The sequence below is a fragment of the Saccopteryx leptura genome, chromosome 3 (genome assembly GCF_036850995.1).
Source record: "Saccopteryx leptura isolate mSacLep1 chromosome 3, mSacLep1_pri_phased_curated, whole genome shotgun sequence".
In the NCBI taxonomy this organism is placed as follows: Eukaryota; Metazoa; Chordata; class Mammalia; order Chiroptera; family Emballonuridae; genus Saccopteryx; species Saccopteryx leptura.
The window spans coordinates 74523166-74549454 of record NC_089505.1 but is presented as its reverse complement, the minus strand read 5'-3'; the positions used below and the strand labels follow the sequence as shown (position 1 = coordinate 74549454).

At 43.3% G+C, this 26289-nt stretch overlaps 1 protein-coding gene and 1 pseudogene across 1 annotated transcript in view; both read left to right on the top strand.

Annotated features, from left to right (window-relative positions):
• The window catches only part of TARM1 (T cell-interacting, activating receptor on myeloid cells 1), a 45849-nt gene extending 20141 nt beyond the window's left edge, over positions 1 to 25708 (top strand). Inside the window, exons 3-7 of the mRNA XM_066374188.1 lie at positions 20441 to 20734; positions 21058 to 21351; positions 23082 to 23219; positions 24701 to 24739; positions 24901 to 25708. Of these exons, the coding sequence (XP_066230285.1) occupies positions 20441 to 20734; positions 21058 to 21351; positions 23082 to 23219; positions 24701 to 24726 (752 nt within the window). The 3' untranslated portion in view covers positions 24727 to 24739; positions 24901 to 25708. The remainder of the gene's footprint in view (positions 1 to 20440; positions 20735 to 21057; positions 21352 to 23081; positions 23220 to 24700; positions 24740 to 24900) is intronic.
• LOC136397136 (cofilin-1 pseudogene) lies at positions 18275 to 18939 on the top strand (annotated as a pseudogene).
• Positions 25709 to 26289: the final 581 nt, after the last annotated feature.

Here is a 26289-nt window from a genome sequence, read left to right as displayed (position 1 = left end):
GTTTTATTTGTTCCTTGAAGTTGCTTATTTAATATATTTACTTTTTCAAAGATATTGGCTAAATAACTCACAAATGCTTTACCATCTATTGTTAACAGATACTTCATTTCAGGTTTGTCGCTTAAAAAATCACTAAGAGTATCAAACAGTTCCATAAATCTTTTCACACAGTTTCCTTTAGATAGCCATCTTACTTCAGTATGAAGTAAAAGTCTCACATGGTCTTCATTTTGTTCTTCACAAAATAGCTTGAAAAGACGCTCACATTTGGCACTAGCTTTAATAGCATTAACACACTTTATTACTGTATGTAATACTTCATTCAGAACAGGCGAGATGTTTTTAGCTACCAAGTTTTCCCTATGAATAACACAATGCACAAGAATCATTTCTGGATTCGCATCTTTCATCAATTTTAATCAGCCATTTTTCTTGCCCATCATATTGGGAGCACCATCTGCAGCACACGATGTTATATTTTTCATTGGTATATCATTGACATCTAAGTAGTTTTTTAGCTTATTATATATATATATATTTTTGGAGGTAGTGGTGCTTTCTAATCTTTTACAGAACAACATTTCTTCAGCAAAATGTCCTTTATCAATATATCTTACGTAAGTTATAAATACTGCCTCACTGTCTCTCAAAGTTGATTCATCCACTTGCAAGGAGAATTTTCTTGTTTTCAGCTTTTCAATAAGTTCTTTTTCAATATCCTTACTCATTTCGTCTATTCTTCTGCTAACAGAATTGTTACTGAGTGGCATAGCTTTTACATCTTTGTCATCTTTTTCAAGAACCGTTTTAAGAAATGCTGATACTGACGGTTTTATTAAATTCTCTCCTATAGTGTGATTTTCTCCAGTTTTAGCGATGAATAAAGAAATTTGATAACTAGCCTCAAGAACACAATTATTAGTTGAAGTATGAACAGTAAATAGAGACTTTAATGTTGTTCTTTTTTCAAAATTTTTCTTTAAAGTTTTAAAGTAACTCAAATCTGAATTAATATGAGCACTATGTTTCACCTTCAAATGCGCCTCAAGACGACCTCATTTCATTGATTCGTTGGTCAAGCATTGCTGGCATAAAAGACAAAAAGGAATCCGCTCATCGTGAACAGCGGGTATAAACCCAAATTTTAAATATTCCTCCGAATATTGATGAGTTTTTTTCTTGCTTGCACCACTCATTTTACTCTGGACTATAATAAAAATATGATCAATTAAACACTAATATTAGAATATGTGTGAAAATATATTCAATGTGACATAGAGTAAACATATACTAAAAATTCATATTTATTTAAATGTATATAACACATTTACTACACTACCACCGCAAATCAAAAGGTATCTATATTTTTTCCACTTGACAAAATTTTCTGGAAAGTTATGCTTCTAAAATTAAAATTGTCATGCATGCACTATTATAGCCCCAATAATATTTATAAAATATTATTGCTTTCTAGCCCCAATACAAGAAGTACTTAATAGTTTATTATTGATAAAAATAAAATCAAATATTTTCCAATTATATCTATACAATATATATATGTATATTTATTAAATCAATGAGCTTTTACAACAGTTTTGACTGACACTTATTTCAAATTAACACCAACTGAATGATGTGAAACACTACAGAAGTTGCGATGGGCCAATTAGGTGAGAATAACTGTGTTGTTTAGCGAGTTTTTAAAACGTCCAGGGTTCCCCGTGGCAGACAGCACGCTCCGCGGTGAACCCAGGACGAAGTTTACTTGACGACGCCAATCACCCAGTTGATATTTTGGTTTCGTCAAACGAAATTATACTTAATAATAATTTTCCGCAATTATTTAAGAATTGCATTTTTTGTTAAATTTGGCACCGATATCTAGCATTGCATTTAAATGGCCCGGGGCGAAAGAGTTAAAGTCGTGTCGAGTCCATTTTCAAATTGCCCCCCTTAACTATCGAATTGCCCCCCTCTGGGGCATAGGCCCCACGTTGGGAAACACCGCATTAGAGGATGAAATAGAGAAGCTTCAAATGTTCTGGAACAGAAAATGAATGGGCTTTTGAGACAGAGCTGGGTTCCAACTCTGGCACCTGTCTCCTACTTCTGTGTCTTTGAGCAGGGAAGCCTGCCTCTCTGTGTCTCAGTTTACCTCTCTCCAGTTAATGAGGCCCAGAGAAATTTTACCCAATACAGTTTGGCAGGAAGCACCCTAAACCACCTGTGTGGTGAAGTTGGCAAACTGGTCAAAATGTAGGTAGATTGGGACCTTAGACTTTTTTTTTTTTTTGGTATTTTTCTGAAGCTGGAAACGGGGAGGCAGTCAGACAGACTCCCGCATGTGCCCGACCGGGATCCACCCGGCATGCCCACCAAGGGGCGATGCTCTGCCCATCTGGGGCATTGCTCTGCTGCAACCAGAGCCATTCTAGAGCCTGAGGCAGAGGCCACAGAGCCATCCTCAGCGCCTGGGCCAACTTTGCTCCAATGGAGCCTTGGCTGTGGGAGAGGAAGAGAGAGACAGAGAGGAAGGAGAGGGGGAGGGGTGGAGAAGCAGATGGGTGCTTCTCCTGTGTGCCCTGGCCGGGGATCAAACCTGGGACTCCCGCACACCAGGCCGACGCTCTACCACTGAGCGAACCAGCCAGGGCCGACCTTAGACTTTTAAGTGGCAGAGGCACAAATGTTCTCTGACCTAGAGACAAAAAGCAGTTGAAGGTGGCTTGGGCCTGACCAGGCGGTGGTGCAGTGTATAGCGTGTCGGACTGGGATGCCAAGGACCCAGGTTCGAGACCCTGAGGTCGCCAGCTTGAGCGTTGGCTCATCTGGTTTGAGCAAAAAGCTCACCAGCTTGGACCCAAGGTTGCTGGCTCGAGCAAGGGATTACTCAGTCTGCTGAAGGCCCGTGGTCAAGGCACATATGAGAAAGCAATCAATGAACAACTAAGGAGTTGCAATGTGCAACGAAAAACTAATGATTGACACTTCTCATCTCTCCGTTCCTGTCTGTCTGTCCCTGTCTATCCCTCTCTCTGACTCTCTCTCTCTGTAAAAAAAAAAAAAAAAAAAAAAAGGTGGTGGCTTGGGAAGCTGATAGAGAAGAAAAAAAAAAGCTTGTGACTTCAGACTTTCTGATCATTTCATTTTGGTGGGACCCACTGGCTAAGTAAGAGCCTGTGAGCCACGCACAAATTTTTCAGGAGTCAAAGATGATTTTAAGTGCAGAGTGCGATCTCACAGTCAGTGTGAACCCCAAGGAACGTGGTGCCGTGCCCACGCATGATGGGGCGTGGAGGGCCCTGCTGTGAGGACTGGTGTGGCCAGGGACTGGTCTGAGCCACTGCTGATGTAACAATGTACCCTATGATGTCAGCACCTGGTCATAAAGTCAAGCACACTGATTATCAGCACTGCTTTGTAACCGTGGGTCCAAACAAGCTCTGGGGGGGTTGGTACCAGCCTGTCAGCATTGTTGACTGGCAATCGTGAACATGATGCTGGGAATGTAGCATGGATACGCTACCCCAGCCTAGGACTCGCTCTGGGTTTCCGGTTCTGAGGTGCTTTGTAAACAAGGTGACAGCTTCTGTTTCAAGAGAGAAAGTCCGTCCACATAGCCCTTGGAATGGAGAGCCAGCTGGAGCTCATGCCTGCTGTCTGGGGATCCTTTTGCCTGGGAGGCTGATTTTTATTTTGATGCTATGCATGTCACTGCTATAGTGTATCCTTTTCCTGCACCCATGAGCACTGCTGTGGGGTTCTGAGTCTTCTGCAGCAAATGAACCCTGCCTGCCACCATCAGTGAGGACTATTTGGCCCAAGTCCTCAGTTCTGAGCCTGTGCACAATGTTGAGCAACCTAACTGCTTGCCCAGGATTTCTAATATTTTCAAGCAAAGTGCCTTCATGTCCTGGGTAGGAATTCTGCCAGTTAGTCTTCGGCATTTGGGGTGTTCCTGTCCGATGCCTAAAATCTGAAGGAGATGGAAACGGGTCTTTTGTGACACACTCTTGAAGACTGATGCAGGAGGAACATGTTGCAATCAGAGACACCAACATGTTTCCGGAAACCGGCTGTGGAGGAGGGGACAGAGAGGTCAGAGAAAAGTCATAACTGCCCACACTCCGGAGTCAGGGGTGATGCTGTGTCTATCCCATCTTTTCTTCCTTCTGTGGACGGTGAAACTGAAGGACCACCAGCGGACAGGCTGATCTATAAACTGCTTCTCCTCCTCTGCTTCAGTAAGTCTGCAGGGGTGCTGAATGGGGACAGTAGAAAATAACATAGTTGCTGAGCTTTGAATTGGGAGCAGAAAGAGAAATAGAATCAACTGTGGTTTACTGAGTGCACGTAGTGTATCAGAAATCCTTCCAAGATACACAAACCGCCTCTAAACTGGTGCTTTCAAAATCGAAGTGAGTCTTGCTCTAACATAACAATTTTTGCTCAATGTCTTGACTACCTGTGCTTCTTTGGCTTAATGGTTTTTCTTATCCACCCAGATCTTTTGCTCAAATAAAAGATCTGTTTAAGATAGAAACTTTATATCACTACAATGAATAAAAATCCAGTGTCAAATAGGAGATAACAACTTAGTAAGTACAATGAAAACAATGCTACAATATTTTAACTCTACATTTTTAAATTTTTTTTTGTATTTTTCCAAAATTAGAAGCAGGAAGGCAGTCAGACTCCTGCATGCACCTGACCTGAATCCACCTGGCATGCCCACAAGGGGGCAATGTTCTGCCCATCTGGGGTGTTGCTATTTTGCAACTGGAGCCATTCTAGTGCCTGAGGCAGAGGCCATGGAGCCATCCCCAGCACCCAGGCCAATTTTGCTCCAATGGAGCCTTGGCTGCAGGAGGGGAAGAGAGAGAGATAGAGAGGAAGGAGAGGGGGAAGGGTGGAGAAGCAGATGGGTGCTTCTCCTGTGTGCCCTGGCTAGGAATCGAACCCAGGACTTCCACATGCCAGGCCAACACTCTATTGGTGAGTCAACCAGCCAGGGCTTTTTATTTTTTAAGATTTTATTTATTGACTTTACAAGGAGAAGAGAGGAAAGGGTGGGGGCAAGAAGTATCAACTCATAGTTGCTTCACTTAGTTGTTCATTGCTTGGTTGTTGTATGTGCCTTGACTGGGCAAGCCCAGGGTTTTGAACTGAGGCTTCAGGTCGATGCTCCAGCCACTGTGGCACCACAGGTCAGGCTAAAACTTGCTACTTCTTTATACTGACCATAAAGGCAGTCATCCATGATAGAGAGATAGCAGAGGCTGGGTTCAAATAAACTTTGTTGATGTAATCAAAGGCAGTAGAAGAGTGCTTAGGGTATTCTGTCATGCGATCCTTTATTCCTCCTTCCTTCAACTGAGATCAGCACGCAACACCAATGAATGTATTTCACATTTGGGAAGCACCACAGTCATCCATCCAAAAACAACAAGACAAAAAACATGCAAGAGATTGCAAGAAACCATCCACTTTCACGGATAAAGAATTGAATCTGAGTTTTCAAAATGAACTGACTTGCCTCAGAGTGCACAAAAGTAGTAAGTATGGAAGCTAAACTCCAACCCAGCACTGCCCAGCTCCAAACACCTTTCCTACCTGCACGGGGACACATAGCTGGGGTCCTCAGCATGGATGCATCCTAGGAGTGTGTGAAAGGACTTGGGGTTGGAAAAAGCCTCAGGAGGTAAAGATGAGAGGTTCAGAATGCCCAAAGCTCTGGAGCTAGGCTGCAACACAAAATGATCTTTTTCACAAACCAGTAGAGTTTGATTTCTATGAAACATCAGGAGAGGAGACCTTTCCCTGGTGTGGTCCTTGCACCTGGCTTTCTCCTGTTACCACAAATTTTGGATCCCAAGACTCAGTCCATAGAGCATCCCTTACATCAGATGCTTGTCTTAGGAAGATCCATGAGGGGAGGCAGAGGATGCAGCATGTGGTGTGGAGACTCAGCTCCTACACACACATCTGTGGGGCCTTGGGAAACACATGGCAATATTCAAGAGTTTCCTCATCTTTCAGGGTCAGCTTCAGAATGAGGTTCAAGTATGCATGATACAGAGAGGCACATAAACTTCCCACACTTGAGAAATGCTATTTTTATGTTTGTCATTTCTTTTATCATTTTTTTTCTCTTCTTAGTTAGGCATTGATTTCACTATTAATTCCTTCCAGAGATCTTCCCTAAATATATGTACAAAAAAGTTCCACTCCTTTTTGATGGCTAAATAGTATTCCACCTATGTCTCCATGTATCTATACATTCTATTTATGCATAGAACACATTTTGGTTTATCCATCTGCTGATGAATACTATTACATCCCAGGAGACAGACCACAGCAAACCCAAAGTGAATTTTCTAAGTTTTATTGCAAACCTGTGCAGGGACTGCAGGCAACCCACGCAAGGGAACACTGCAGCCCCGAGCTTCTAAAATGGCTCCTTTTTATAGGGTGGCTAACTAGGCTGAGCAAGCAAGCAGCGTTTACAAGGGCGGGAGAGGTGCGATTAGCTGACCTTGTTCTTGGCTAAGTCTCTAGGGTAGGGCTTCCTGGATGTTGGGTACATAGAGTTCTGTGGAAAATATTGCTACATTTCTAACGGTTGTTTATCTTTTTTCCTCCAGCCATGTACTGGATGTACTCAGTTTTCATGGCTGGTGGCCTGCACCACTTGTCCTAAGATGTCACAAATACCAGGGTCCTTTCCACCTTTTAGTTATTATCTTCCTCCCTTCAATGAGGAGGTTATCTCATTTTTTTTAAATTTTTTTACAGAGACAGAGAGAGTCAGAGAGAGGGATAGATAGGGACAGACAGACAGGAACAAAGAGAGATGAGAAGCATCAATCATTAATTTTTCGTTGGGACACCTTAGTTGTTCATTGATTGCTTTCTCATTGGTGCCTTGACTGTGGGGCTACAGCAGACCAAGTAACCTCTTGCTCAAGCCAGCCCTCTTGGGTCCAAGCTGGTGATCTTTGCTCAAACTGGCGACCTCAGGGTCTCAAACCTGGGTCCTACGCATCCCAGTCCGACGCTCTATTCACTGTGCCACCGCCTGGTCAGGCCTCATTTTGTCTTGATAGTCTCAACCTCTTAACAGACTTCCTGTTGCTCCTGTAAGCAATGAGATCTCTGAGCAGGTTCCTGTCACTCAGGTATGTCCTGCTGAAGACAGAGGTAAGATCAGATGAGAAGCTCAGGGCCTGGGCATGTAGGATAAATGCTACATGAACCCCTATCCATGCAGCTCAACAAGGCTTTGAACCTCCTTCAAACTAACAAAGCACAGGAGACCACTGGAGGGGTACCAGGTCTCCCTCAAAGGCGCTCAGGCCCCAAGGGTCTTGATGGGTGCCAGAGGAGATTGATGGAGAAGGGACCAGCATTGCTAAAGCTCTAAATTTTTGCAGATCCCAGAATGTTCTGTGAGCCAAGAGAGCGCACATCCTGAGTTTATAGGGTCACATAACAATTCCCTCATGAGTTGTTCCATGATATCCGGAATTTATTTACTTTCCTTAATTTTAAGTCAGATTGGATTCCTGCTCTCTCTGGGCAGCTCATACAGCCTACAGACTTTCCAAGTCCCCAAGACTTAACAATCTCTTGCAGAGGTACCTGAGTTCTTGCCATCCACTTTGCTCTCTGCCATGACACAAGGCTGATACTGACGGTCTCTGACGTGCTGTGCAGAGAGAAGTAGCAAGACCCATTAGAAAAAAGGATCAGGGATGACGTCAGAGTAATGGCGGGGTAGGAAGCGATACCGATAAATCTCCCCCAAAACTCAACAAGATCTTCAACCAGAAACAGAAAAACCTATACTTGGAGCTTCCAGATGCTTCGCAATACACCCAAAGGTATGATTGAGTGAAAAATTGGCTAAATATATAACCAAACCCCGAAGGAATTAGGGAGTAAGAAATGCTCCGCCTTCCTCACTAACCTAAACAGGGCGGCTTTCTCTGGTAACTGTGAATATAGAAACTGAGGCGGGCAAAGGGGGTGAATACATCCAGGCCGCGAAACAAACGGCCGAACCAGGCTGTGGCACGGAGATCCAAGCCGAGGAAAATCTGATCCTGTGGCAATCCGGGCAATACAAGCTAACACTCGCGCCAAACCCAAACAAAGAAAGACAAGCGGCGCGGCCATTTTACCCGGTCTCCTGGCTGGTGCGCAGTTAGTGGGCGAGAGATTTCTTCCTAGGCCCCGGGAGTCAGTGCCCGTGTTGCCTCACGGAGAGGCAGGGTCAGAGGCCTTTCTGTGGGCCGAGGGCAGAGTCTCTGGGCAGCCCCAGCGCCCTGGGAAAGCCACGCACGGGAGGGAGTGAGAACTAATTCCAACGGTGGAGATTTTCCGTACTGGAGGGGGTTTCACTCAGAGGGAAAGCGGCCGGCCTCATATCCTGGTCTGCGCGCGCAGATAAGGAGTGAGCGATTCCTCCGAGTGCCTCGGCAGTGCGCACCCGTGTTATCGCACAGAGGAGCAGAGTCAGGGGCCTTTGTGTGGGCCAAAGCGGAATCTCGGGCCGCCCCAGCGCCTTGCAAAAGCCGCGCACGGGGACGGAGCGAGACTCAATTCCATCGCTGCAACTTTTCCCTGCGGTTGGGGGTTTCACTCAGAGCGTGAGACTGCTGGCCGGATATCCTGGTCTGCGCGCGCAGCCAGTGAGTGAGCGTTTCCTCCAAGCGCCCCGGAAGTGGACACGCGCTTGTGTTACCGGACAGAGTGGCAGAGCCAGAGGTCTTTGAATGGCCGGAAAGCCCACCTGATTATGCTAGCAGCTCTGACTGACTGAGCCTTACCCAGAGCCCTGTGCTGAGTGGAAATAGAGTGGGGAGTTGCCAGCTCTTTGAGCCTTTTACTATCCAGGCAGAGGCAGCAGCAACCCCATAGCTGGATTATCAGGCTACTAATTGAGGAAGGAAAGACTAGGAGAAAGGCTCTAGAAACACGGACTCTCTCACTGTCGGAGCCTATAAATGCTAATAGCCTAGACTGCCAACAAGACTAAAGCACAATACATGACATTGCCATAGAGACTTATCAACTGCAAACCTCCACCTGAGCGTGGCAAAGGGGCAAAACCCGGGGTACAGAGTCACCGACCAGGAAGAGGGAGAGAAAAGAAAAAGCAAGAAGATAACCTCTCAAAATCAAGAATAATCTGCAGACTTTATAACCTATCCCATTTTATTATATTTGTTCGTTTGTTTCTCTTATCTTCATTCTTGATACTTTTTTTTTCCTCCTCCAATTTGGCCGATTAACTCTCTACCGGTCTTACTCTCTCCTCTCCTTGAACTACACTACCCATAAGTGTTACATCTCCCATTATCTTTTCTCTTCTCTTCCTTTCTCTCTATGAGGGTTGCACTCCAAAACCCTTAACTCTCTCTCTCTCTCTCCTTTCTTTTTTCTTCTTTTAGTGGTTCCCTCTTTTTTTTCTCTCTCTCTCTTTCTTTTCTCCCTCTATATTAGTTTCTTCCTTTCTCCTTTACATCTCCTCTCACTCAAACCTCAATAACAAACAAATTATCTTATCTGGGACTCAAACTTATGTTTGTGGCATTCTGGGGGGTTTTTACTTCACCTTTTTAACTCACTAGCAGTGCTCCCATCCCTGGCTCTCCATATTATCTAGTTCTTGTTCCACTAAATACAATAGTAATTTTTTAATTTGTCCCCCCGTTTTCCTCTTAATCCTCTCATCATAACTCTTAGACAACCAACACCTAAAAGCAAATCATTTTATTCTTGACCCAAATTTTTTCCTTATTTGCTTTTTGTGGGTCCATACGCTCTTTTTTTTTTTTTCTTCTTTTTTCTTTTTTTTTTTTTTTTTTTTTTTTGCCCCTTTATTACTTTTCCCCAATTCAGGCCCTCCATCACAGGCATTGTTTGTTATAATTCACAGTCCACTACAAGATTTTATCAAGAAAGAGGGAAGAGGAGAGGAGAGGAAAAAAGGAGGGGGGGAATAATTTCCTTTTTTTTTTTTTTTTTTTTAATTTTTATTTTATTTTTTTTTTCTTTATTACATTATTAATTTTTTTAAAAAAAAAACTTTTTTCGATTTTTTTTATTATTTTTTTAAACTTTTTATTCTTTATTAAATCTCATTAATACTATCAACAAAACCACCCTCAGATGCCATTAAGGAAGAGAAAATCGAACATCATGGATACAAAAGAAAGAGAGGTAACACAGCTAGATGAGGAAAAATCTATGGAGAAAAAATTTAATATATTGGAAACCTTGGAGCTAAATGACAGAGAATTCAAGATAGAAATCCTAAAAATCCTCCGAGATATACAAGAAAACACAGAAAGGCAATTTAGGGAGCTCAGAAAACAACTCAATGAACACAAAGAATATATGTCCAAGGAAATTGAAACTATAAAAACAAATCAAACAGAGATGAAAAACTCAATTCACGAGCTGAAAAACGAAGTAACAAGCTTAGCTAATAGAACAGGTCAGATAGAAGAGAGGATTAGTGAAATAGAAGACAAGCAACTTGAGGCACAACAGAGAGAAGAAGAAAGAGACTCAAAAATTAAAAAAAATGAGATAGCCCTACAAGAATTATCTGACTCCATCAAAAAGAATAACATAAGAATAATAGGTATATCAGAGGGAGAAGAGAGAGAAAATGGAATGGAGAACATACTCAAACAAATAATAGATGAGAACTTCCCAAGCCTGTGGAAAGAACTAAAGCCTCAAGTTCAAGAAGCAAACAGAACTCCAAGTTTTCTTAACCCCAACAAACCTACTCCAAGGCATATCATAATGAAATTGACACAAACCAACAGCAAAGAAAAAATTCTCAAGGCAGCCAGGGAAAAGAAGAATACAACATATAAAGGAAGGCCCATTAGATTATCATCAGATTTCTCAGCAGAAACTCTACAAGCTAGAAGAGAATGGACCCCAATATTTAAAGTCCTGAAAGAGAGGAACTTTCAGCCACGAATACTATACCCATCAAAGCTATCCTTCAAATATGAAGGAGAAATAAAAACATTCACAGATACAGAAAAGATGAGGGAATTTATCATCAGAAAACCCCCACTCCAGGAATTACTAAAGGGGGTTCTCCAATCAGATACAAAGAACAAAAAAAAACAGAGCCACAAGTAAAAGCTCCAAGAAGAACACAATAAAACCAAATTTAAACTGTGACAACAAAAAGAAAGAGGGGGAGAAGATGGAGATTAACAGTAGCAAAGGACAATGGAGTGCAAAAGTACTCACAAAATAGTTCGCTACAATGAACAGGGTAGGGACCCTTTTCATTATTCAAAGGTAACCACCATTGAAAAAACCACCACAGAAGCACATGAGATAAAAAAGATAGCAACAGTGGAAAGATGTATGGAATACAACCAAATAAAAACAAAAGATAGAAAAACAAAAGAGAAGGATCAAACAAGACACAAAACTAACAGAAAGGAAGATATAAAATGGCAATAGGGAACCCACAAGTATCAATAATTACACTAAATGTAAACGGATTAAACTCACCAATAAAAAGGCACAGAGTAGCAGAATGGATTAAAAAAGAAAATCCAACTGTATGCTGCCTACAGGAAACTCATCTAAGTAACAAGGATAAAAACAAATTCAAAGTGAAAGGCTGGAAAACAATACTCCAAGCAAATAACATCCAAAAAAAAGCAGGTGTAGCAATACTCATATCGGATAATGCTGACTACAAGACAGGAAAAGTACTCAGAGACAAAAATGGCCATTTCATAATGGCTAAGGGGACACTGAATCAAGAAGACATAACAATTCTTAATATATATGCACCAAACCAAGGAGCACCAAAATATATAAGACAGCTACTTATTGATCTTAAAACAAAAACTGACAAAAACACAATCATACTTGGAGACCTCAATACACCGCTGACGGCTCTAGATCGGTCATCCAAACAGAGAATCAACAAAGACATAGTGGCCTTAAACAAAACACTAGAGCACCTGGATATGATAGACATCTACAGGACATTTCATCCCAAAGTGACTGAGTATACATTTTTCTCCAGTGTACATGGATCATTCTCAAGAATTGACCATATGTTGGGCCACAAAAACAACATCAGCAAATTCAGAAAAATTGAAGTTGTACCAAGCATATTTTCTGATCATAAAGCCTTGAAACTAGAATTCAACTGCAAAAAAGAGGGAAAAAATCCCACAAAAATGTGGAAACTAAACAACATACTTTTAAAAAATGAATGGGTCAAAGAAGAAATAAGTGCAGAGATCAAAAGATATATACAGACTAATGAAAATGACAATACGACATATCAGAATCTATGGGATGCAGCAAAAGCAGTGATAAGAGGGAAGTTCATATCACTTCAGGCATATATGAACAAACAAGAGAGAGCCCAAGTGAACCACTTAACTTCCCACCTTAAGGAACTAGAAAAAGAAGAACAAAGACAACCCAAAACCAGCCGAAGAAAGGAGATAATAAAAATCAGAGCAGAAATAAATGAATTAGAGAACAGAAAAACTATAGAAAAAATTAATAGAACAAGGAGCTGGTTCTTTGAAAAGATCAACAAAATTGACAAACCCTTGGCAAGACTTACCAAGGAAAAAAGAGAAAGAACTCATATAAACAAAATCCAAAATGAAAGAGGAGAAATCACCACGGACACCGTAGATATACAAAGAATTATTGTAGAATACTATGAAAAACTTTATGCCACTAAATTCAACAACCTAGAAGAAATGGATAAATTCCTAGAAAAATACAACCTTCCTAGACTGAGTCAAGAAGAAGCAGAAAGCCTAAACAGACCTATTAGTAGAGAAGAAATAGAAAAAAACATTAAAAACCTCCCCAAAAATAAAAGTCCAGGCCCTGACGGCTATACCAGCGAATTTTATCAAACATTCAAAGAAGACTTGGTTCCTATTCTACTCAAAGTCTTCCAAAAAATTGAAGAAGAAGCAATACTTCCAAACACATTTTACGAAGCCAACATAACCCTCATACCAAAACCAGGCAAGGATGGAACAAAAAAAGAAAACTACAGACCAATATCTCTAATGAACACAGATGCTAAAATACTAAACAAAATACTAGCAAATCGAATACAACAACATATTAAAAAAATAATACATCATGATCAAGTGGGATTCATCCCAGAATCTCAAGGATGGTTCAACATACGTAAAACGGTTAATGTAATACACCATATCAACAAAACAAAGAACAAAAACCACATGATCTTATCAATAGACGCAGAAAAGGCTTTCGATAAAATACAACACAATTTTATGTTTAAGACTCTCAACAAAATGGGTATAGAAGGAAAATATCTCAACATGATAAAGGCCATATATGATAAACCATCAGCTAACATCATATTAAATGGCACTAAACTGAAGGCTTTCCCCCTTAAATCAGGAACAAGACAGGGTTGTCCACTCTCTCCACTCTTATTTAATGTGGTACTAGAGGTTCTAGCCAGAGCAATCAGACAAGACAAAGAAATAAAAGGCATCCATATCGGAAAAGAAGAAGTAAAGGTATCACTTTTTGCAGATGATATGATACTATACATCGAAAACCCCAAAGAATCCACAAAAAGACTACTAGAAACAATAAGCCAATACAGTAAGGTCGCAGGATACAAAATTAACATACAGAAGTCAATAGCCTTTCTATATGCCAACAATGAAACAACTGAGAAGGAACTCAAAAGAACAATCCCCTTCACGATTGCAACAAAAAAAATAAAATACTTAGGAATAAACATAACAAAGAATGTAAAGGACTTATATAATGAAAACTATAAACCATTGTTAAGGGAAATCGAAAAAGATATAATGAGATGGAAGAATATACCTTGTTCTTGGCTAGGAAGAATAAATATAATCAAGATGGCTATATTACCCAAAGCAATATACAAATTTAATGCAATTCCCATCAAACTTCCAATGACATTTTTTAAAGAAATAGAGCAAAAAATCATCAGATTTATATGGAACTATAAAAAACCCCGAATAGCCAAAGCAATCCTAAAGAAAAAGAATGAAGCTGGGGGCATTTCAATACCTGACTTCAAACTATATTATAGGGCCACGACAATCAAAACAGCATGGTATTGGCAGAAAAATAGACACTCAGACCAATGGAACAGAATAGAAAGTCCAGAAATAAAACCACATATATATAGTCAAATAATTTTTGATAAAGGGGCCAACAACACACAATGGAGAAAAGAAAGCCTCTTCAATAAATGGTGCTGGGAAAACTGGAAAGCCACATGCAAAAGAATGAAACTGGACTACAGTCTCTCCCCCTGTACAAAAATTAACTCAAAATGGATCAAAGATCTAAACATAAGACCTGAAACAATTAAGTACATAGAAGAAGACATAGGTACTCAACTCAGGGACCTGGGTTTTAAAGAGCATTTTATGAATTTGACTCCAATGGCAAGAGAAGTGAAGGCAAAAATTAATGAATGGGACTACATCAGACTAAGAAGTTTTTGCTCAGCAAGAGAAACTGATAACAAAATAAACAGAAAGCCAACTAAATGGGAAATGATTTTTTCAAACAACAGCTCAGATAAGGGCCTAATATCCAAAATATACAAAGAACTCATAAAACTCAACAACAAACAAACAAACAATCCAATAAAAAAATGGGAAGAGGATATGAATAGACACTTCTCCCAGGAAGAAATACAAATGGCCAACAGATATATGAAAAGATGCTCATCTTCTTTAGCTATTAGAGAAATGCAAATCAAAACGGCAATGAGATACCACCTCACACCTGTTCGATTAGCTGTTATTAGCAAGTCAGGTAACAGCAAATGTTGGAGAGGCTGTGGAGAAAAAGGAACCCTCATACACTGTTGGTGGGAATGTAAAGTAGTACAACCATTATGGAAGAAAGTATGGTGGTTCCTCAAAAAACTGAAAATAGAACTACCTTATGACCCAGCAATCCCTCTACTGGGTATATATCCCAAAAACTCAGAAACATTGATACGTAAAGACACATGCAGCCCCATGTTTATTGCAGCATTGTTCACAGTGGCCAGGACATGGAAACAACCAAAAAGCCCATCAATAGATGACTGGATAAAGAAGATGTGGCACATATACACTATGGAATACTACTCAGCCATAAGAAATGATGACATCGGAACATTTACAGCAAAATGGTGGGATCTTGATAACATGATACGAAGCGAAATAAGTAAATCAGAAAAAACCAGGAACTGTATTATTCCATACGTAGGTGGGACATAATAGTGAAACTAAGAGACATTTATAAGAGTGTGGTGGTTACGGGGGGGGAGGGGGGAATGGGAGAGGGATAGGGGGTGGGGAGGGGCACAAAGAAAACAAGATAGAAGGTGACAGAGGACAATCTGACTTTGGGTGGTGGGTATGCAACATAATTGAACGACAAGATAACCTGGACTTGTTATCTTTGAATATATGTATCCTGATTTATTGATGTCACCCCATTAAAAAAATAAAATTATATATAAAAAAAAAAAAAAAAAAAAAAAAAAAAAAAAAAAAGAAAAAAGGATCAGTGCTGTGGGCTCCACCTCCTCTTCACAAAGCAGGGCAGAAGGACAAAGTCCAGGCTCCCAGGGCTTTGACGCGCAGGGACCAGACTCTCCAGAGTTGGGGCCATGCTGACTCTCAGGTGCAGCTTCCAGTGAGTTCAGGTCCAAAAGTGTCTCTCAAATCTTTACCATTTTCCATTCTCTGGGTACTCACTGAGTGTAAAAAAAGAAAACTTTTTTCTTTCCTTTGCTGTTTTATTATTATTTTATTTTACTACATTTTTTAAGAGAGGAAGGGATATAGACACAAACTCCCACATGCACCCTGACCAGGATCCACCCGAAAACCCTGTCTGGGGCTGATGATCGAATCAGCCAAGCTATCCTCAGCGCCTGGAGCTACCAATGAAGCCACTGGCTGTGAGAAGGGGAGACAGATGGTCCTCCTCATGTGCCCTGACTGAGAATCGAACGTAGGATGTCTGCACACCCGGCCGACACTCTATCCACTGAGCAAATGGTCAGGGCTATTTTATTTATTTATTTATTTATTTTTTAGTGAGACAGAGGGACACATACGGAAAGACAGGAAGGAGAGAGATGAGAAGCATTCTTTCTTGCAGAACCTTAGTTGTTCATTGATTGCTTTCTCATATGTGCCTTGACTGGGGGGGGAGGGTAGAGCAGAGTGAGTGACTGACCCCTTGCTCAAGCCAGTGACCTTGGGCTTCAAGCCAGCGACCTTTGGGCTCAAGCCAGAAACCATGAAGTCATGTCTATGATCCCACACTCAAGCCAGCGACCCTGCGCTCATGCTGGTGAGCTCATGCTCAAGCTGGTGATCTCAGGGTTTTGAACCTGGGTCCTCCACATCCCAGTCCGATGATCTATCCATTGAGCCACTGCCTAGTTAGGTACCTCTGTTCTTTCTGTCCCTAAAAATTGCCTGTCCTAGGTACTTTGCATATGTGTAATCATACAATATCTGTCCTTTGTGTCTGGCTAATTTCATGTGTATGTTCAAGGTCCATCCATGTGTGTAGTATGTGTCAGATTTTCTTTTGTTTTTATGACTGAAGAGTATTCTACCATCCGTAAAGAGCATTTTTTATTTATTCATTTATCCTTTAATGGATAATTTGAATCTTTTCACCTTGTGTCTATTACTTTTCTCTCCCAAAACATGAAACACGGTCTTTTTCACTGGCCCATGCTATTTTAGCACAAAGTACCAGCAACTTCTCCCTTTTCACGACTGAGCTGCAACACTGTTTACGCCACACAGGGGAAAAGAGGAAATCTCTTAGGAAAACAGGCCTAACCAACATCCGTTGAGTTAGATCAATCTCTTTCTTACAATACTATTTATAAGCAGGCTTGATGTTAGTTTGGAAGAGATCTTAGCACTCAGGCAAAGCTGCATCAACCACACCAGGCAGGGTGGCTGCGAATGGTCAGAGAGGTCCACGATCACTGTCCCTGGGAAGTTCCTCTCTATGCCAACTGATTCTGAGCATTGCTGTTGCAGTCTCGACATTTTTCCGGGTTCAGGTACACTGGTTCTCCCTCTCAGCTCAGTATGTGCCTCCCCTGGGAGATCGTGAAAGTTTGCTGCCTGAGCTCCATTTCATGCAATTCTGATTCAAACCTTCTGTGGTCTGTTCTGCCCACTGAGATTTTCAACAGCTCCCTAGGGGAGCCCAGTGTGCAGCCAAGATGAAGAACTGAGCTGGGGCATCTTACAAATGCATCTGTTTGAGCCACAGGCGAGGGATGTAGCCTCTCCCCTGTCTGGGGTGCCCATGGCGATTCTCTGAGGCTTGTTCTTGGGTACCAAGAAGCAATCTCTGTTCTGCTTGAACAGGCAAAAGACAGAAAGAGATCCTGAGAGATTGGATCAGAAGCTCTTCAGATGTAAGGCTGAAGCTGACTTAGCTAGCCCTTTCCAATGATAGGGCTCACGCCATCTTAGAGCCAACCCTTACTCACCAAATAGATATGAGTGATGATGGTGAGGATCAGAAGTAGGATAAGGTGAGCATGTATCTTTCCACATCCTTGTAAAATCTCTCCAACACGTGCTTAAACTGGGGTATTTCATCAGTCAGTCCACGTGCATTTGTTGAGGTCCGCCCATGGGCCAGGACCTGTGTTTGTACTGGGGACACTGAGGCGAACAGCACAGAGTCCCTGCCATTCGGCTGCTCACAGACAGTAACATCTTGCATCCTCCATGGTACCAGGTACATAGTCTTCTAGCAACACTCCTAAAAAATGACAACCAATTGCTTTTGTTTAAATTTATATCACCGATTCACCAACTAGCCTTTCTTATGGTGGTTCTTCTACCGCAGATGAGACTGTCAATAGCCTCAGGCCCACTAAGGGCTTCAGGTAACATCAGAGGTGGGGCAGGGTCACACTCCTGTCCCATGCTTCCCCAATCCCCTTCTGGGTTTGTGCCTCCGTCCCCAGAGTGGGAGATGGGGGAATTAGAGACCGTGACACAGGCTTTAGTTAAAGTAGAAGACAAAGAGGCTTAGGACAGGAGACGAGAACAGGAGATCTTCCTGTGGAACCAAGAGAAATCCTGGAGAGTCGGATCCCTGAGCAGCTCCAGCAGCTCTGGTCCTCTCAGGCTCTCCTTGCTATCTTCTTTCTGCTTCTGGAAGCACGGCCTCTGGCATGGCGGCCTCTGATGGAGTCATCAAACTGTTCAAAAACATGAAGGTATGTACGCCAGCAACACCGGAGGAGGTGAAGGAGCGCAAGAAGGGGTGCTCCCTGCCCGAGAGAGGACGAGCAGAACGTGTTCTGGAGGAGGACAAGGACACTGGTAGGTGGTGTGAGCCAGCCTGTAGACAACCCCTCCACCTTCGTCAGATGCTGCCAGACAAAGACTGTCGCCACGTTCTGTAAGGTGCAACCAATAAGACCAAGAAGAACAAGAAGGTGGACCTGTGTTACCTTCTGGGCCCCTCAGCCTGCACCCCTTAAGAGCAAAATGATCTACGCCAGCTCCAAGGATGCCATCAAGAAGGGGCTGACGAAGATCAAGCATGAATCACAATCAAACTGCAACAAGGTGACCACAGACCGCTGCGCCCTGGCAGAAAATATGGGGGGAGGCAGTGGTTTCTTTTCCTGGATAGCAAGCCTTTGTGAGCTCCCTCCTGCCCCCTGCCCGGGGCATCCTGCAAACCCAGGCCTGCCCGTGGGGGTTGCACGCTGCCCCCTTTCTGCCAGACAGGAGGAGCAGGGGCATCCCAGAAGGGGAAGGGCAATCCCTCACCCAGTTGGCAAACAGGCCTCCAGCCCCTGGACCTTCCTCCTCCTTCCACACCTGATGGCCCTGGCCTTCCCAAACTGCTTTTGATATCTGATTCCTTTGGGTTGAAGTAAACAAAGTACCCCTCCCAGGCACCCAGGGGACTTGTATTTTCTTTAACATCTCAACTTCCCATGTCTTCCTCACCTTTCCCATTGTGCCAATTTCTTTTTTTTTTTTTTTTGTATTTTTCCGAAGTTGGAAACGGGGAGGCAGTCAGACAGACACCTGCATGCGCCCGACCGAGATCCACCCGGCTTGCCCACCGGGGAGCGATGCTCTGCCCATCCGGGGCGTCACTCTGTTGCTTCCAGAGCCATTCTAGCACCTGAGGCAGAGGCCATAGAGCCATCCTCAGCGCCCGGGCAAACTCTGCTTCAATTGAGCCTTGGCTGCGGGAGGGGAAGAGAGAGACAGAGAGAAAGGAGAGGGGGAGGGGTAGAGAAGCAGATGGGCGCTTCTCCTGTGTGCCCTGGCTGGGAATCGAACCTGGGACTCCCACACATCAGGCCAACGCTCTACCACTGAGCCAACTGGCCAGGGCCCCATTGTGCCAATTTCTAATGGCGATAGTGACTCTGCTTACCTGTTTAGTGCTATGTATAGATGAAACATTGTGGAGATGCCCCTCCCCTTTTCCACCTGGTGGTGGTCACTCATGAAGCAGGACCAGTGAAAGACCATCAATTTAAAAAAGAGAGAAACATGGCCCTGGTTGGTTGGCTCAGTGGTAGAGCATTGGCCAAGTGTGTGGATGTCCTGGGTTCAATTCCCAGACCAGGCATACAGGAGAAGTGACCATCTGCTTCTCCACCCTTCCCCCTCTCCTCTCTATTACTCTCTTCACCTCCTGCAGCCAAGGCTCCACTGGAGCAAAGTTGGCCCAGGTGCTGAGGATGGCTCTATGGCTGGCTCTATGGCCTCTGCCTCAGGCGCTAGAATGGCTCTGGTTGCAACAGAGCAACGCCCCAGATGGGCAGAGCATCGCTCCCTAGTGGGCATGCCGGGTAGATCCCAGTCGGGTGCATATGGGAGTCTGCCTCTGCCTCCCTGCTTCTCACTTCAGAAAAATAAAAATAAATAAAAGAGAAACACACAACAATATAAAAGAAGAGAAAGGACCTGGAGCCTTGAGAGGAGAGGGCAGCACAGAGAACCTCTGAGAGACATGATGGAGGACCCAGGAGAGAGCTGGCCAGAGCACAGGGAGGGGAAATGAGAACTCCCCAATTCATGAGTGCCATATCTGCATCCTCACCAAAAGGCCCTGGATGGTCCCTCAGTCCAGGTCAGGGGGATGATGTGGGCTCCAGGCAGGTGCTTATGTCTCATGGATGATTCCTTTGCAGGGCTGAGTGTTGGCCAAGGAGACACAAGAGGAGATGGTAAGTGTTTCCATACTAAAACCTTCCTTAATCCTTCACCCCTTGAGGCCCTGTTTTCCCCTTTTCTTTATTTAAATGGGCTTCCTGAAAGCAGGTGAGCAAATTATATCCAGCCTGAATTATTCTTCTTTCCAGAGCCACTTCCCAGGCCCTCCATCAGTGCCTGGCCCAGCTCGGTGGTTCCTGCCCGCGGTAATGTGACACTGCGATGCTCAGCTCCTACCAGGGAGGTCACCTTTGTTCTCAGAAGGGAAAAGATTATTATTGCAGAGTCCTTGCCATCTCTTGATTCCACAGAAGGCCTGGCAGAATTTCACCTTACTGTTCCACATAACGGTTACTCTGGAGAGTACACCTGTGAATATTACAGAAGAAGGAGCCCCAGTATAAGGTCACCGCCCAGTGATGTCCTCCTATTACTGGTGCCAGGTGAGGACATGGTGCTTTGAATGACATATGCTTCTCCCAGGACAGGGATGAGGGAGGATCCAGAGAATGAGAGTGGGGAGAGGGGCCTCATTTTCATTGTAGATGGGGTGGGGGAGATGGAGAAAGACAGGAACCGAGTCAAAGACCATGGCTTCCTCCGGAGCTTGGAGGAGGGGAATCTCCTTCCTGAAGTCAGAGCAGGAAGAGGGTGAGATCAGGTGTTGGTCACTTCCCACAATCCCTGAGAACCCTGCCAGGACAACAGGGCTGAGGGGGGACCCAAGGCTCCTCCGCATGATCTCTGAGCCTTCCTTCTCTTACAGGAAGTTTCCCTAATCCTTCCCTCCGAGCTAACCAACAGGGTAAGGTGACAGCAGGAGATAATGTGACTCTGCGGTGCCAGGTGGGGAATGTGCAGCTGTCCGACACGGTTGCTCTACTGAAGAAAGGAACTGGAACACCGATACAGGTCCAGAGACACACAGGAAGGGAGACAGACTTCTTCCTTCGACATGTGACAGTCAGTGACACTGGGGAATACAGCTGTGTGTATTACCTATCAAGTGCTACTTTCTGGGCCTCAGAGCCCAGTAACCAGGTTGCTATTCAGGTGACAGGTAAAGTTTCTGCAATTTTGAGAACTTTTATAAATATATACGTGGCCCTGGTTGATTGGCTCAGCTCAGTGGCATAGCATCAACCCAGTGTGCGGAGGTCCCAAGTTCGATTCCCTGTCAGGGTACACAGGAGAAGCAACCATCTACTTCTCCTTCCCTATACCCTTTCTGTTTTCTCTTTCCCTCCTGCAGCCATGGCTCAACTGATTCAAGCATGCTGACCCTGGGTACGAAGGATGGCTCCACGGAGCTCCCGCCTCAGGCGCTAAAAAAGCTCAGCTGCGAGCATGGCCACAGATGGGCAGGGCATCAGCCCCAGATGGGGGTAGCCGGGGTGGATCTTGGTATGGGAGCATGCGGGAGTCTATCTCCACAGCCTGACCTGTGGTGGTGCAGTGGATAAAGCCTCGACCTGGCATGCTGAGGTTGCTGGTTTGAAACCCTGCACTTGTCTGGTCAAGGCACATATGGGAGTTGAGCTTTCTGCTCTTCCCCACTTCTCTCTCTCTCTCTCCCCTTTCTAAAATGAATAAAATTTTAAAAAAGATTAAAAAAACAACCAAACATATATATTATATACATATATATGTATATATGTATCTATATATGTGTATATATGTATATATAAATGTATAGATGTGTATATATGTATATGTGTGTGTGTATATATATAAATTGTCATTTGAACTGTCATCTTCTGATTCTCACATCCTAACTTCCTAATTGCCTTTCCTTGTTCTGCATTCTCAGATAATTTCTCATGCTGTTTTTTCAAAATTATCAGTCTTGCCCTCGTCACCATTCCTTCTATCATCTCTTAGAATTTTGGTTGGTTTTGATGACAGTTTTCCCAAGAACTCTCCTTTGTTCTCAGGTTTTAGTGTTTCATAGCCTCCTGCTTGACAGTGATGGGTGCAGTGTCTTTTCTTGTTTTTAATCTCAGGACATTTACTGGTTGAATTAATCTGTGATTATTTCATTTGCTTGCATGGCACACTCTACAAGTCAGCTGTTTGTTCTCTGACCTGCTGTTGAGTCTTCCCATGTGGTCAGAGAACATTTTGTAAATAGATCAAGGTCTGTGTGGCCAGCGCCAAGATGTAGAGAGAGCTCTCTGATCCCTGGGAATAGGGTTATTACCCATTTCTCCCAGTGGATTCTGCTTTCAGAACACTGCTTGTGGTGGGTTTAGATAGGAACTTTGCATGAGTTGAGATGAGTGAGATGCAGTGATACAAATACAGGCTTCTCTTCAGGAACCAGGACCAATGGCAAGCTTGAGCCACTTGTAACTGAAATTGAATATATTACAGCCAAGATGCTTAGCCATTAAGCACAAATTTTCCTAGGCTCGCTGTCGGTGTCAAGTTTTGTGCTCTGAGGACAGATTCTGATGCAGCCACAGAGTTTCAGTGCTCTGTGGAGCAACTCCGGCCCTTTGTGTCACCCGGAAACAAATTCCTAACATATGGAAGGAGAAGAGAAAAAGGAAATGTAGGGAAGTGGCAATGAGATAAAGAGCAAATAAATAAAGAGAGATAAAGCAGAGACAATAAAAACAGGATGAAGAAAGAATCGCTACAAGTCTCATAAAATACCACATTTTGTTTCCAGTGATTAAAAACTTAATGAAGAGACAGCCCAGGGAATAATGTGGACATCTTAGAGTCATCTTTGGTAGATCCACTGAGAAGCACAGATTTCACTGGTGACCCTCTTCTCTCTTTCAGATTCTCCAGTTGCCATATCAACAGATTACACCAAGCTTAACCTCATCCAACTGGGTCTGGCTGCCATAATCGTAGTTCTTTTGGGGGCTCTCCTCATGGAAGCGTGGTGCAGTCGGAAGGGGTCTGCACATGAACCAGGTAAAACACTGAGCCCTTCTCTCTTTCATGAGCTGTTGAAGTTATCTTTTGTTTTGTTTTGGGGTTTTTTTGTTGGTTTTTTTTTTTAGCAGGAGAGACAGGGGAGGGAGAGAGAGACAGGAAAGGAGAGAGATGAGAAGCCTCAACTTGTAGTTGTGACACTTTAGTGCAGTGGTTCTCAAACTTTTTGAAGTCGGGGTGCATTGAAAATCCTACAAATAATTGTAGGTGCACTATATACAAATTTCTGAGAAATATGTTATAATTAAGTCAAATATTAAAAAAATAATAAAGCCCAAGCATGCTTTTATGGTAATTAAATGAAATAAATATGACAAAATTAAACTTATTCTGACATTAGAAAACATTTTTATGTTATATTTTTTGAGTTATGCTTTTTAGAATTCGTAAAAAAGAGGGGTTAAAAAATAAAAAGTGACCAAAGTTATCTTTTTATATATATATATAGATACATTCTTAGTAAGATTTAGTAAATTCGGCAGGTCCCAGCACGAATGTGTTAAGCTTTTTCACTCTTGTGTTTATGAGAAACATGAGCCTGATGTGTCCTAGTGCAATGTTTGGGCATATATTTGAAAGACAAACTCTCATTTCCTCGTCAATATATTGAAGAATTCCTCTCTTTTTACTCTTGTGTTGAGTGCAGAAAACCTCCACCATACATATCATCTTAACTTTACACCAAACGAAGGATAGAAGAAACTTGCCTCGAGTCTTTCCAGGGAACATGGGGAGGGGGTAGTGTAAACAATCCAGCACCACAGCTTAACAGCCTTTTGTAACCTAATCAGGCAAGTGAGGTGGGAGGTTGGGCAGACTGTCAGCTTACAGCCAATTCCTCATACCTCTGTCCCCCAAAATGCTAAACTCCAAAAATCCTGTTGGTTTTTTGGTCCCCAAGAGGCACATATTTCTCTGGAATACCATAGGGCGCACCTGGAAATCTTCTAGGGTGCACCAGTGCACCCTGGTGCACACTTTGAGAACCACTGCTTTAGTGGCTCATTGATTGCTTCTCATACGTGCCTTGATCAGGGGTGGGGGTGTGGGGTGGAGTTCAAGTCAGCCAGTGACCCCTTGGCTCCAGCCAGCAGCCTTGGACTCAAACTAGTGACCTTGGACTTCAAGTTAGAGGCCTTTGGGCTCAAGCCAGTGACCACAGGGTCATGTTGATGACCCTGCACTCAAGCTGGTAAGCCCGCACTCAAGCTAGATGAGCATGCACTCAAGCCGATGACCTTGGGGTTTCGAACCAGGGTCCTCAGTGTCCCAGGTCTATCCACTGCACCACCACCAATACAGCTGAAGTTATCTAGGGTTCTTCAAATGCCAGCTCTGATATTAGGATTTATGTTTTGTATTATGAGCACAGGTGGAATTTCAGGCAGGATTTATCTTCACCAGGTATGACTGTTTTGTTCATTGTAAGAACACTTACCTCTTTTCCTTTCTTATTAAAGAGCAACAGTCGTGCCAGTCATCATGAAGAAAAGAGGCAGGTACTATCCATACTCCCTTTTCCAACATCGGGTATATGGAGAGGATGGGGAAAAGGGGTGGTTCTTCCAGGTTGAGAACCTGTACTTGGAGGCTGTGAGAAAGAAGATGCTGCCTTGTCATTTTTACCCTGATCTCAGGTCTGTCTGTCCACTACCCACAGGTCTCGCAGCTGCCTGGGGAAACAACAGGTGCTGGATCCAACCACACCTGCTGGATCTTACCAGCTCCGTGAAACCTGCATTCTCAGCCAGTCCTGGACAAGATGATGGCTTTCTTATTCCTGTGCTCTTCACCTGGGACAGATGGCAAGACTGAGCAGAAAGACTCCCCTAACACATCTTGGATGACTTCAAAAATATTTAAAAAGTTCAGAGTCTGGCTGGGTGGCATATATTGCCTCATGTGCAGGGACCACTCTTCCTTAAATAGGAGGGAAAGATGGCCTTCCTGTTAACTCCCCTCTCTCTACTTCATGCTCTCGAACAGCAATCGGTCAACTGTTGAAATTTCTGCATTTATCAGGTCTTCTAAATTTTATTTCACTCATTTCTGACATTTTACCTAATTTGGAGAATTCCACTCTGCATCATATTAACAATTTGCTCGAGTGGTCCCCAGTGTTTCTGGTGCAGGCGTACAATGTTATTCATGATTATTTCCATTTTCAAGATCTGTTGCTATTTCCTGGTCAGTAAATATTGATTCTTAATTTAGAACTATTATCTCTTCTAACTCCAAGGATATGCTTAGAGAGATCAAGTTCTGATCGGAACAGAAACGATACTCTGAGTTGTAAGTTCTTTGTTTCACCTGCTCCTTTCACTGTGTTGGTCCCATCAGATCACAGGAAGTCTTGTCTCCTCTCATCACAACATCTGAGGCCTCCTTTTGTGGCTGCCACATTGTGTGGGTGACGAGGAAAGGGAGCTTGTTTTTGTCTGCTGCACTTGTCATGGTGCTGGGGATGACGGGGGCTCTTTCTGGGTTGTGCACCTGTCATTGACCTTCCCGGGGGCTCCCGCTTTTGTCAGGCACCAATAGGAGGTTTCTGTCCCTTCCACTCAATTACTAAAATCCATGACTCCTGCTGAGAACAAACCCCTTTGACGACTATCTGGTCAAGTGAGGTCAAAATGAACAGAAGTTCGCACTTACAGACCAGATGGGAGCGATCCATCAGAGAGATAGCTGTTGCTCAGTCTACCAACACCTCTTACTCAGTCTCCAGCTTGTCCTCACATTGAACAGCGTCAGCCGTGCTTGCTCCAACTCCTTAATGTGCGACTGTCTGCGTCTCCTTCAGACATTGCTCTTCATTCAGATCCCACTTTTAATGTTTTTATTTTGAAATCACTATAGATTCACAGGAAGTTGCGAAAATAGTACAGACTTCTTCATTCAGTTCCTCCTGATGGTTTCATTATTCATCCATCAGAATATCAAAAGGAAGAGGCTGACATGGGCACAATGTGTAGGCACAGATCTGTGTCATTTTACGACCTGTTCAGATGCGTGTAGCCACCAACCCAGTCCACATCCTGATCCAGTC